We start from the raw sequence: 13,876 nt of genomic DNA, 5'->3' as shown, positions 1-13,876 counted from the left end.
CTTTTCTTCTCTCTCTCTCTCTTCCTCTCTCTCTCTCTCTCTCTTAATCCCTCAAAAGTTTACTCTCATTTCGTCATTTTTGCATTTTTTTTTACCCTCACTTTTGCTTAAAACTTACATTTCATTTTTTTAGAAATGTATTTTGATCATTACAAGTGAAATACAATGAATTAATTTCGATGAATTAATTAAATCGAAATTGAAAGGAATTAAAAATAAAGCTAAAATGATGAATGAATGAAAAAAATACCAATGTATTTGTCACCAAAAGACCAAAGTTTCTGTGATCAATCGATCCAATGAAATTGGAATGCGACAATTGCGCTTCTGTTATTTTGCAGAAAATATGCAACAAACTTAAAACTTTGCTTTCTTTTTTAAAGGCAACCTAATATTCCAAATCGAACTTTTAAAAACTTTTCTACTCTTATTTCCATTTATTTCTTTCATTTTGCGCTCCTTTTTCATTATTTCATAAATTATGATAGGAGACAGACTTTTTTTTTGTCTTTTCCGAACTTTTCCTCTTGCAATTTCGCAAGGTAAAATGTCGGAAAAATAAAATGCTTCGAAAATAGGACCGTATTACAACAACTCTGTCAACGATAACTTTTCTTGAAAACAATATGAATTTCACTCTTTGATAACTTTGAAAAATGCCATTCTAAAAAAAAAACAAAAATTGAATTTAATTCTACTCAACTATGCATATTTTTGCTGATATACCATTACGAGGACATTTCGATGACAACTGTCAATCCTCTCTGATTCCATTCTAACATTCAAATGAATGAAAAGATCCAAAGTGTTCCAGTTTAATTAACATCTTTTTTCAACAAAAAAAAAAGTTCGACGAAGATCAAAGAAAGTAGAATATCAGGTGATGAAAGTAATCGATAAGCAAGTACATCATTATCATTTGTCACAATGATATTATCGATGTCCTTTTCACGTAAATGGAAACTTCTCATTTCAGTGATAAAATTTGTGCATTGATAATATCATTTTCTTAAAATTTTTGAAAATTCTTTATTATGTTTAATCCCCATAACTACCCAACGGAATATAAAATTACATCTAACCATTATGATTAATTAATTAATTGTAATGGGCAAAATTATTTCTTTTCACTCTTAAAATTATCATTTTGTATTTCAATTAGTGACTGAATCATTCATAATTATTATTTTTTCTGACTGATATGTCGTATATTTCCATAAATTTATCTTTTCGGTTTTAAACCCATTTTAAGATATATAGCCCATATTTCGAATGTTATCAGTATGGTAACGAATGAACAAATTTGCATGAATTCTCAAATGATAACAAATTCCCATGTAAGCGGTAAATGTTATCAATAAAACCTTATCACCAATCATGATCGATCAACAAAAGGTCATGCTATCCGTAACAGAAACATTCTACTAAATCACTAAACAATCAGGAAATTTCATTGATGATCAAAAAACTAATTGAAATAATTAGACAAATATCATTTTAGTCGTTTTTATAATGAATTTTCTCATGCTGTAAGCCGATTTTGTTGGTATTTCTTTAAATAACATTAATAAAATTGAATACGGCGGTAATGTCGATTTTGCGCCTGTTCATGCTATCATTTTTGAAAAAAAAAAAAAAGAACCATCTCTGATAAATAAGCTTTTTACACAAATTTGTTTTACGTTGCATAGAGATGGGAAAAATAAATTTCATATTGATTAAAAATTGATCAAATTAATCTTTTTGGTTTATTTTTAGTAATTTAAAAATAAAGAATGAAGCCTACATTCTGTGTGAGGCTATTAATTTGCATATGAGGCTATTAATTGCATATGAGGCTATTAATTGCATATGAGGCTATTAATTTTGCATTTTAGATTTTAGCTATTATTATTTACGAAATTTTTGAAAAATATTGCAAGAGTGATTATTCTTCCTTCATTTCTAATCTAATCGAATGGAACAGTTATTATATTTTGCGCTTATTGAAAGTATGAATCATTCTACCTTAAATTTCAACAGTTGATAATCTCAAGTCCTTAATATTTAAACATCATATATCGTTTAAAAATAAATAAAATTTTGTTGAATTTAATGATGGCTAAAAATTGTAAGTTGAAAAAACTTGCAGATCCGTTGCTTGCATTTTGCATTCATCTTTCTTTTATTAGTTCATCTGATAAACTTTTAACATGCATCTAATCCATTTTAAATACTTCACTAATACAATTTTAAATAATTAAATCTATGCAAATGTTAATTAACACTGTCAACGTAATAAACTATGAGAGATAATGTTGACATCACATAATATTATTTTTTTACAAATCTCTGCTGACGAACGGTTGCGTATTGTTTCGAAAAAAAAAGAAAAAAAAATGTCAAGAAAAATTTCATCGGAATCAGAATCCAATACAGTAAATACCGGTGATAATGGTGACGATTTAATGACAGGAATTTCTATTTCACAAGAGAAGATAACTGATCATTCCAAAACGAATGATAATATGGAAGATATTGTAATTGGCAAGCCATCATCAAAAGATCATCAATCACAATCATTCTTTTTCAATGATGATATTATTGGTCAAAAATATGTGGAATTAGCAAAACTTCCAGGATTACAACATATTCATGGTACAAAAATTATATGGAAACGAACACAAAATGTTCTTGAATTACCAATTCTTGGACATTTTCGAACATATGAAAAACGTGTGGATAGGTCACGTCCAAATCCATGGCGTCGACATGGCGCATTAATTAAAATTTATGAAATTGGTGGTTGGATATCAAAAGTTGAAAAACAACAAATAAGTCGTCGTGATCGAAAATATTTTCATATTAAAGCAGGAAGTAAACCATGTAATCCACCAACACGTCCACCAATTAGTATTCGAGAGAGTAAATTTTTACCACCATCATCAGTTAATATACCATCAGGAACAAATCAAAGTATTGATGAATTAGCATTTATTGCAGCTATGCATATTCAAGAAGCAATTCGAAATTCTATATCGATTTTTTTGCAATCACACCAGATTGAAACAACGGGAAAAGTTAATAGTAAGAATAATAGTTATTCAATTGGAAAGATGAATTTAGGAGGAAGAAGTTTATCAGTACAACATTTATCTGCTCGATCTACACATTCATTGGGTAAAAATTCTCGATCACGATCACTGAGTTTAGTTGGTAGAAAATCGCGATAATTCTATCGACAAATATGTTTTTTTTCTTTTTTTTATTCTGTCTGATATTATAATAATACTATCGTATTTTTATCAAATTATTGATTTCTAATTCTTTAAATTAAAATTTCCACACAATTATTGTGATCATGTTTTTCGAAAAATCTATGGCTTCTCCTTTGAATATAATAAAAAGTTCATAAAAAATGCGCTAAATATACATATTGAAATTCATTAACTTCAACCAATATGTGACATTTGTTCCAAGCTGTGACATTAATTTTAAATTGAATTCAAAAACAAAAGATAGCATTTTTTTTAAAAGATAGAGTAAAATGAAGACTTAATGAAGAGATCAATGTTAGGGAATAGTTAAGGTATTTTGACTCTTGATTAGAATCTATGATATTAGATAATTTCAAAGATCGAGATCAATGGTGGAATCATTAATCGGAGGTAGCTAATATATAGCAGCAAGCTACAGAATTATTAATCTTCTTATTAATGAATTAATTAACACTAATTTTAAATAAGAACAGAAACTTATATTTTGCATATCTAAATGTTAGTATAACAAAAAATTAGGTACTGCGTTTTTTTTTTTTGCATATTTGACGAGATAATTAGAGATAAATTCATTTTGAAATAAGCATGGTGGTATCGCGTGGTTTGATTTATTTCAGATTGCATTGTCTTTGAATTACGTATTTCACGTAAATCGCGTATTTCAAATTTGACAATTTTAGATAAGCATTACTCTCATTGATTCATGATTGATTATTCATTTGAGAATTAAGCTAAAGAATTTGATAAAGTTAATATTGAAAAGCATACTTATCGCAAATTATTTTTAAAAAATTCAATTTGTAGCTATTAGCTAGACAAAAATATGTTAACAAAAAAAAATTGACAAAATAAATTATTAGAAATTAATAATTTCTTCAAAATTATGCAATATTAAAATCTGTCGAAACATTACATAAATCATCGTCGTAAATTGCGTACTTTACTGCGTTACAGTAATTTGTCATATTGAAAGTCAAGGAATGATCAATATGACTAGTAATATTACTGATAAGATTTATTATCTGTTATAGAAATCTGAAGTTAGTCATACTTCAAACTTTGTAAAGTTATCGAAATTTATTTACAATTTATGGGTATTTGTAGATTGTACCAATTCTTTTACTAAAATAAAATCTGGAATTGATGAAGTAATTAGAAAAATCAAAATTTAATGTATAGGATATTATAAATAGAAGCCGCTACTAAATAAACCAAAACAAATAATTCAATTAAAATTTATCCGAAATTATTAAGCTTTATAAACGTCTAAAATTAGCAAAACCTTTGATACTAATTAAGAAAGTATTATTGAAATGTAAACATCTAATTTATCTAATATTTGATTGTGACAGGAATTTTTTTTGATTTTAGGATCATTGGGACAGATATTTAAGGTAAAATCATTAATGAATTCTCCTGAATTGCTTAAAGCGATTTCTGAATTTTAGATAGACATCAGAATTGTTTATTAAAAAATTGTTAGACGTATGCAACAAATGCTCTTCAATAATAATTTATGATAATGGGGATCCGTTTAAAAGCCAAATAGTCCTTTAATTTTAGATGACAGGTTGAAATAACTACTACTATTAGGTCGAACGGTTGATAACTTAGCGTTCAATTCCTGAAATGTTGGCCGATTTTTTGGATCATATGCCAAACAGCTAAACATTATTTGTTGCATCATCACTGGCATATCAGGTGGACTGCATATCTTCACCTGAAATTTATGAAAGTTTAGCCATGTAGGTCATTGAATTAATCTTTGGTCTTTGGTTTAAATTCAATCTGAAATTATCAGATTTTAATCCTATCACTGCTACTAAATTAATCAAAATCCTAATATTCATTTATCCCATTCCGAGAACAAACAATAAATTTGCCCGTTGCTCAATAACTCCTCGTCGTAACTCCTTGTTATCCTGAATTTCGGTATACGGTTCCTGACCGCCCGAATATATTTCCCAAACTGTTATACCAAAACTCCAAACATCGGTTTTTGATGAAAAACATCCATATTTTAGTGTTTCCGGAGATAACCACCTTTAATTGGATAAATTAATTAATGCTCAATGTAATTCAGTTTAGAATGTATGCAATGTTTTGATCAATTTTTAAGCATTTATTCAGTTGTTTCGCCGGTCTTGCCGGTTTCTACATACGGAAGCTTTATAGTTTCCTCACCGAACAGGTACATTCTTCATAGTCCTTTCACGATATTTGATTCCAAGCAATGACAATCCAAAATCGCTTAATTTAACCTCATCATCCGCATTCAGTAAACAATTTCGTGCGGCAATATCACGATGAATAATCTGTACTGTTTCAAGATAAGCTAGACCAGAAGCCGCCCCAGCACAATATCGTAGCTTATCCGCATCAGTGGGCTTAAAAAATTGGTGCAAAAAAAAATTTTAACAATCATTTACTGATACGAAAAATTTTTGTTTTTAATTTGTTTTTCAAAACTTCAAAAAATCTTACCGGTCGTTTGCTATTCTGTACACGAGCAAGAAGTGATCCACCACTAGCAAACTCCATAACGATCATAATTGGATCTTTCAAGGTTGCTACGCCATAAAATTTGATAATATTAGGATGGCTTAGCTTAAGCATTAAATTTGCTTCTCGAAGAAATTTAATTCTTTCATCTGTGCTAATGCTTCCGGAATGAAGTGTTTTAATTGCCACCGGTACGCAACCGCGAAATACACCAAGATTAAGCGTTCCTTCCCAAACCTCACCAAATGCTCCTTCACCCAATTTTCGATTTCGTTCAATCTACAAAATTCAAAAAAGGAAAAAAATTACAAAAAATGTAAATCTATAGAAAAAAAATAAAAGGAATAAATGCACTAAACTAGTTATAAACAAGCCTGGAAGTTATCTTCAGAAACTTCATCCTATATTAGAGAATTCCGGAATATGTCCGGAAATCTTGCCTGTTTGGAAGTAAATCTGTCAAGTTCCTGGAATGATTTTAATAGTTAACCTGTTCATGAGCAAGTTGCCAATCGCTTCTTGCAATTCCTTTTACGATGTATATATTTCCATTATTCAACGGTTTCTTCATACGACTGTGATATGCAATTAGATCGGAAATCGTCTTGAACGCGTATCTGTATACGTAATACAGATGCTTCTGTAAACAACTTGAAGTATAAACGTGAAGATACATGTTGCGTCATTTCGAGACGTAAAAAAGAATCATTGAACTACTCACAGGACGGGTTTTTTTGATAATAAAATTTATTATTTCATTTGAATTTTCCGGAAGAACAGTGATAACGTATTGCATTGTACCATCAATTTCTGCTCGTCGTACCAGAAAATCACCTGGATTTACAAGTAATGGTTTGCACTCATCGTTTGACATAAAACCATGATAAAATGGTTCATCTTCTACCTGTTGAGCTGTTCCACCAGCTTCATCAGGTAGTATCTAAAAAGGACTTAATATGATAAGCTATGAATAAGCTTGATTTATATTTATGAATGATTTGTTTTTGTTTGTTTATTTCATTTTTCTTTTTTAACTCTAGAAAATATATTACTAACTTGAATAAGCTTTTTATTGCGTAACGATTGGGATTGAGCTGGCATTGATTCAAGCATCGGTTCAGGTAAATACTTGAAATTCGTCCAGTTTATAGGTAAGCAAGCAATAAGTAAAAAGAAAATATGTATAAAACAATTATTTTTCAAGTTTTGACAGCTGGAATTTTTTACTTTCTGTTATCATTCTGATTTTAGTATTTTCATAGAAGTTTCTTAACACATTCCTTTTTTGGATTTTATTAAATTCTTTTTTTTTAGATTCTTTTTTTTACTTTCAATTATTCATTTCGAAAATTTTGACGATTACTATTTGTTTAAGAATGAAAAAGTACTGCAGAAATTGTAGATCGAGTTGACATTGTTGATGAAGTTGTGGACTTCATTGACGCTTGTCCTGAAAATACGCCAAAGCAGCACTGCATCAAATTTTTGGAATTTCACTAATCACAACTAACAATTTTTGTTTAATACTGAGATTCTTTTTTTTCTTTTTTTTTGAGCGAAAATAAACCAACTGCTGAATGTTTAACGAAATTTACCACTGATACTCCGCGATGATCTTCTACGAATGATCAACTTTTTTGCTGAAAGAAGAAATTTGCAACTAAGTGATTTCTGATATCTTTGAATATCTTAAGTTTCAGTCAAATTCTTTATTATGCTTGTTTAGGTTATTAGTAATTTATCTCTATCATTTTCTTTATCAATTAAAATTTTACAATGGCTGTGTGGCAACCCTGATCCTCCTGCTCCTGCTCCTGATCCTGACCCTGATCCTGATCCCTGAGTCTGAGATAATGCTGAAGGTGTATGAGCATTGACAGGTGTGTGAGCATCATTTGGTGTGTCAGTTGGAGTGATAGCCGACTGGAAGACCATCATAAATTGCGACACTTCACGACTGCGATGCTATCACCAAATTTTGTTGAATTACCTAACAACTAATGTGACAACGCTAAAAATGATTGTGGCGTATTGTTTGCCATCATTTTAATTATGGGACTGATTAAATTAACATTTTATGCAAATTTAATCAATTGATACAAAAACTGGAGAAGATGAAATGTGGTCGAAATTATTTTGTCATAGATTATTCATTATCACTAAATATCTCTCACGAATAAGTGATACTCACGAATAAGTGAATAAGTGATACACTATTTGATGGTGATCCATGGAATAAGACACAATCCTTTTCATTCATCGTTTTCCTTTATCAATTTAATTGAGCTAAACACATTATTAGTGGAAAATTTTGGAAACGGACTTTTCGAAACATTGGAAGAATCAACAGATCAATAAAACCGCCTCATTACAGCCCTTTTGTAGAAACTTTTCCTCCATAATGGAAAAATATTAATTATTTAAACTTTCCGCATAATTAACCAGCATGCAAATCACTTATGTCACATATATTTCAATGAATACGTCTTATTTGTCACCTTAGTTCTGCTTTATTCACCTTCTCTCATATTTGAATATTTTCGCTTATTATCATATTGATAAACTCTGATCGCCATCCGGATTGTTTAATGTGATAGAAAAGAAAAGGAATTGGAGGTGTTTACTTCCATTGGTTGATGTCATTTTAATTCAAATCATTCATTTAATGATTTTTAATCATTAAATGAATGTTCTATTTTGTCGAGAAATAACACGATGAAAATTACTGTCTGACAGTGGTGTATTTCATTTGATGATATTATGCCTTCCCTTATCTTTACCATTGCTATCATATCTTATATGTAATTGCTATGATTAAATTTTGATTATCTTATTGATTTTTGCTATCACTGAAACAGAAATAGGAGGAGGGCCAGAAGACAGAAATGCATTTCTACAATAACATGATTTCTCATTGATCTTCCTCAAATGACTTCCGTTACTTGAAATTACACAATCAATACTTATTTAGTGTCACATGAAAGACTAGCGTAAACTAGATATTACGATAATTTAACTAGTACTGCACGTGAAACAACACGTACATACACGTGAGATCAAGAACTGGAACGCTTCAATAACAAACTGGAAGCCCGATAATGTCGTATAGTGAAGGATAGTATTATCGATTGCCCTGTTATTGCCTTCCTAATCGGAATAAAGTTTTTTAAAATTAAAATAGATTCATTTCCCAAGTAAATCTTCCTCCATCTATCTCTCCCTCTTTCTCTCTCTCCCTCCCTCTCTTCGCTCTCCTCTCCTTTCTCTCTAGCTCTGTCATTTTATATTGTTAAAATTCTATTTTTGTCATTTCTCTTTTTTAGAAGATCGATGAAAGAGGAAATAACATTACTTATTGAGATGAAATAGAGAAAGGTAGGATTTTTAGAAAAGTGTATTAAAAGCGGGAGAGGGAAGATAATTAAACGTGATAGTGCTTTGACATGCTGACAAATAAGCGTTATCAAGGACAATTGCACGTATGATCGGACGTGGAAGAGTCGTTTGTAGTGTTCAGTAGTTGACATCAAATTCTGTGAGACACTGAGAAGAAGCGGGATTTATGGGTGTTCAATGAGTGGAAGTTGTCGACTAGGTCCTGTAATAGGGAATATTTTCAACGAATTGGGAAGGAATGAGGATTATGATGATGATGATGATTACTATCTCTTAGCTAGCTACCTTGACTTACAACTTCCTATATACCTATCACTAACATATGTATGTATGAATAACGTGAACGAGTCAATAACTATCAGATTATTGTGCGTATGAATAACGTGAACGAGTTAGCAACCATCAGATTATTATACGTATGAATGACGTGAACGAGTTAGTAACCATCTTACTGTTTCCAAAGAAACATTTCAAAGAAAATCTATTAGTAGTGAGAAAGTGGAAGCATTGTCACTTCCACGTCCTTCCAGTTATTCACATTCTATTATCGCCATATGAGCTGAACGTTCAAACAATAAAAGTAAACAAAAGAACTATTCAAGAACGGCGGGCTATGTTCTGCCCGCCGACATGAAACTGTTACAGCAAGATATCGAAAGTCGTCTTATCAGCTGTGATAAACTATGGAACAGGTTTTGATTCATTCATATTAGTTTTCTTCATATCATACTTTTAATTAAATCGGTATATGATCAGAATTGTCTCATTAGCTGGTACAGTTACCATTCTTGCATGTGACATCACTGTATGCTAGATATAACCATATATAAGCATTAATAGACTTGATTTAATTAGTGAAAGAAATTTGCCCTGAAACTCTCACTTTTGGCGAATCTTATATCTTCTACGGAATGACTTAAGAGAGGCAAAAATGATATTATTATCATTGATAGGATATTATTATTATCATCATTGGTGACAGTAAATTAGCATTCAACTTTCAGACAAGAATGTCGTCTATGGACAGCCAGTTTGTTTCTTGGTACATGTATGTTATATGCGGCACGTGTCGCTTTACCAGTATGTGCTACAGTGATTGCTCATGAATATTCGTGGAACAAAAATGATGCGGTACGTTTCACGTTTTAAATTTTCTATAAAGTAGGAAATAATATCGTCGCATCATGGAATGTTAGTGGATCAATCATAATACCAATCGCGCTCAGTACTTTCATCAATCATCTTCCTTGATAATTTGATGTTATAAAAATCAGTGTGTTACGAAGATTCAAGTATGTTGTTGATCACAGTAGTGCAAAACGGTGAGTTGTTAAGTTATTCATGTCATGATGATAGAAACGGTTCTTCGCAGAAAATTAATATATGAGAGAAGTCAAGTACACGTTAATTTATGTTTAGGGTACTGTGTTGTCGTCGTTCTTCTGGGGATATGCTTGTACCCAAATAATTGCTGGCCATGTAGCTGATCGTGTGGGCGCTGAGAAGGTATTGAAAATCTGTACATTTACATGGGCGTTGCTTACTTTCTTTACCCCTCTGCTATTTGACCTCTCATATTCTACAAATCATCCAGTGCTTTTTATAATACTCATTCGATCTGCGACAGGTATTGGACAAGGTAGGTTCTAATTGATTCCAAAATTATAAATGATTAAAAGTGTCGAAAATTTCTTATGCATTTTCTTCGAGTTCATTTTGAATCGCCAAAATGTGCATGTACAAGTCTTTCAAGCAATATATTTTGCAGCTTTCCACCTCCCATCGATGGCTTCGATGACTTCTCGACATCTGACGTCATCCGATAAGGGGCGCATATTAGGCATATGTTTGGCAGGATCGCATCTTGGGTAATCGCATCTTAGTTTTGCCGCAGATTTTAACTAGAAAAAATATAATCATATTTGGTAAGCATTTCTGAACATTTGTTATTTCTTGAATTCCAGGACAGCTCTAGCGGGTGCAGTCGGTTCAATATTGCTCGAAACTTTCGGTTGGCGTGCTCTGTTTCAATTTGTGGGTATGTGCAGCACGGTTCCCAGTTGTACTATTTTACTTTGATTAAATTAATTTTGTCACTTCTGAAAAAGTCGCTTTTACGTTTAAAGTTTCAGGGTTGATGTCATTTCTATGGTGGGCACTGCTTCGCTTCATGTCGTCATCGCGTAATCAATCCGGTGACTTTGATAATGCCAAAAATGATGAACTGAAAGTGGCCTTAGCAAGTGGCCTGCGGAAATCACTTTGTAGCTCCTCCGAAAATATAGTTCCTTGGAGTGTACTCCTTAAACATCGGTCGTTTTGGTATGTTGAAAAATTATGCCCTCTTTTTTGCTTGTAACCGTACTATCAAAAAATAACGCGTGGTTCATGCGGTTCATAATAATTGGTCATCATTGTTAATTATTACTGTTAATTATTGCAAATAGTTTCATTGCATTTAGCAAGTGATGCTAATAACTTTTTTTAAATATATATATATATATATATATAAGATGAGGAATTTTTTATGTGTCCTTGTGTATCCTGTACGGCAATTTTAAGGGCAGCAGCAGTTGCGCAATACTGCGGTGCAAATGCTTATTATACATTGTTCAGTTGGCTTCCGTATTATTTCGCAGATACATATCCTGATGCCAAAGGAGTTGTATATAATGTAGTACCCTCACTTGCAATTGTTACAACTGCCTTTTTTGCCCCGTTTATCGCAACAACATTGTTTCTTCATGTACATTCGCTTACTCTCGCCAGGAAGTTGATGGAGGTTCATTTTTTTATTTCTCCTCTGCTTACGTTGTTTTACCCATAGTTTTTGATTTTCCATCACAATATTACTAGTGTGAAGCCAATTTCTTGTGTTTTCAGGGCATTTCATTGAGTGCAATTGCAGTATGCTTATTGATTTCAACGCAATCTATGAGTTTCGGTGCAGCTTTATTCACGTTTACATTAGCTATGGCAGCACGTGGCTTTCATCATGGTGGTGTTTCAGTGAATCCATGTGATCTTGCTCCCAACCATACCGGCTCTGTTTTTGGTAATTTTACGTTTCTGAAATTATTTATAGGAATTTTACCAAGTTCCAAAAGGAGCATACAAGAGGATTATTTCAAGTATTTAACATTAAGCGGGAAAACAGATTCGTTAGGACTTCAAAGCGTTTGAAATCAATGTTTTCTGAAAAAAAAAAATTTCATTATAATTTCTTAACGCGGATTTTAATCAAAAAGTATAGAAAGATAACCAATTAATTTTTCGTGCTAAGGTTTGTAAAAGAAAAAAAAGCTTGACGTAGGTGGTCTGTTTTTTAGTATTTCAGGATAAGCTTGTTTTATCCATGATCTCGTTTCCCCATGCTTGCTTAATGCTGGTAAAATATTAGCATGTACTCATAAAGACATAATATTTTCTGGGTCCGTATGAAATTTCCATCTCAAATTTCTTCCATTCCAGGTGTTTTTAATGCGTTTTCCGCAATAACCGGTTTTGTCGGAGTGTATCTTGCTGGATATATATTACACGAAACGGGCAATGTTTGGGCCTACGTATTTATTTTTACATCTTTGCAGTGCCTTATCGGAGCAATTGTTTTTTCTTTATTTGGTACAGCAAATAGAATTATTTGACTTCTTTTTCCATTTTCATCTTTTGAAAATTTAAAAAATTTTGTTCATCACTTCGGTATTTATTTTTGGTTGATTGATTTCTTGTCTGATTCTATGTTATTTCCAGGATGTAGTCTCATGAAAACTTGGGTAAGATACACATTGTTAATAATTCCAATGTGCCAGACTTTTAGGTAGTGTGCCTAAAATACAACTGTTTCTTTATTTCTACCGTGCATCTTTTAAAACTGCATCATTTAAGTTTAATTGTATTATCTGGAGGAGGGAAGGAAGGGGAAGAGAGAGGGGAAAGACAAAAAAAATCAGTTGTAAAGTCATTTCCCTTTAACTGTCAAATCAGTTGTAAAGTCATCTCCCTTTAACTGTCAAATTGATTCACCGGAATTAACATTCTTTCTTTAGTCTAGATGAGTTGGGTTTTGTGCCTTTAATTATTAATGTAATCCTTTTCCACTTTTTGATCTCCTTTTATTGTATCGTCCCATTAAGAAGAAATTGGCTAAATGAAACCAAAGTTTTGCTGTTCTCTAACATACGTTTTGAGTGATAAGTTTTTTCATAGGTTTTCTGTCGCCGTGATTCAGGGGATCATGACGTTTAAGATTCACGAACTTTTCAAATTCAAATATTACATGCTTGATATTTCGTATTTATGAAGCATTGAAATGAATTACTTTCTTGTTATTAGTGTTTTATTTTTGAAGTTTTTGAGAGAATCGAATTTTGGCAAAGGAAGATTAAGTTTTGAATATTGAATAAGAAGCAAATACTTAAGTGGTGGCACGTCCATACAACCTGTTATGCGTTTTCGACATGCTAGTAACCCGAGATGTTGTCCTCCCTACCTATTTTTTGAACTTGCTAATTTTTCTATGGACTCACTAAAACTCCCGGTGAAGTTCGTTGAAGCATTAAAATTTTGAGTCACTGTGAAATAGTTTATAAACATGATATTTGTCGTAAATTGAAATAATCCGTGTCGTCGGCTATTCTGATAATTTCAGCATATTTACATGACGTTAAGTTTTGCGTGCAAATGGAAATCTTAATTTTCTAATACATTTATGTCTTGCAAAT

The 13,876-nt window shown here is 31.6% G+C and overlaps 4 protein-coding genes across 4 annotated transcripts; 2 read left to right on the top strand and 2 right to left on the bottom strand.

Moving 5' to 3' along the window:
• Positions 1-2,378: 2,378 nt before the first annotated feature.
• Positions 2,379-3,212, top strand: LOAG_03486 (hypothetical protein; the record flags this gene model as incomplete). The annotated part of the gene is made up of 1 exon (XM_003139023.1): positions 2,379-3,212. The coding sequence occupies one exon, from the start codon at positions 2,379-2,381 to the stop codon at positions 3,210-3,212; it is 834 nt and encodes a 277-aa protein (XP_003139071.1).
• A 1,579-nt stretch (positions 3,213-4,791) lies between these two features.
• LOAG_03485 (TK/FER protein kinase) lies at positions 4,792-6,872 on the bottom strand (the record flags this gene model as incomplete). The annotated part of the gene is made up of 7 exons (XM_003139022.1): positions 4,792-4,977; positions 5,141-5,300; positions 5,442-5,644; positions 5,742-6,038; positions 6,250-6,399; positions 6,481-6,699; positions 6,816-6,872. The coding sequence occupies 7 exons, from the start codon at positions 6,870-6,872 to the stop codon at positions 4,792-4,794; spliced, it is 1,272 nt and encodes a 423-aa protein (XP_003139070.1).
• Positions 6,873-7,481: 609 nt separating this feature from the next.
• LOAG_03484 (hypothetical protein) lies at positions 7,482-7,694 on the bottom strand (the record flags this gene model as incomplete). Its single annotated transcript, XM_003139021.1, has 1 exon — positions 7,482-7,694. One exon carries the CDS (start codon positions 7,692-7,694, stop codon positions 7,482-7,484), a length of 213 nt encoding a protein of 70 aa, XP_003139069.1.
• Positions 7,695-9,509: 1,815 nt separating this feature from the next.
• LOAG_03483 (major facilitator superfamily transporter) lies at positions 9,510-13,074 on the top strand. The gene is made up of 9 exons (XM_020446334.1): positions 9,510-9,847; positions 10,160-10,286; positions 10,575-10,794; positions 10,924-11,023; positions 11,120-11,193; positions 11,288-11,477; positions 11,718-11,937; positions 12,039-12,210; positions 12,627-13,074. Exons 1-9 carry the CDS (start codon positions 9,786-9,788, stop codon positions 12,797-12,799), a joined length of 1,338 nt encoding a protein of 445 aa, XP_020303308.1. The 5' UTR covers positions 9,510-9,785; the 3' UTR covers positions 12,800-13,074.
• The last annotated feature ends 802 nt before the right edge of the window (positions 13,075-13,876 follow it).

The sequence above is a fragment of the Loa loa genome (assembly GCF_000183805.2).
Source record: "Loa loa unplaced genomic scaffold supercont3.159, whole genome shotgun sequence".
NCBI classification, from domain to species: Eukaryota; Metazoa; Nematoda; class Chromadorea; order Rhabditida; family Onchocercidae; genus Loa; species Loa loa.
The sequence above is the reverse complement of the archived record's forward strand: the minus strand, read 5'-3'. Positions and strand labels throughout refer to the sequence as shown.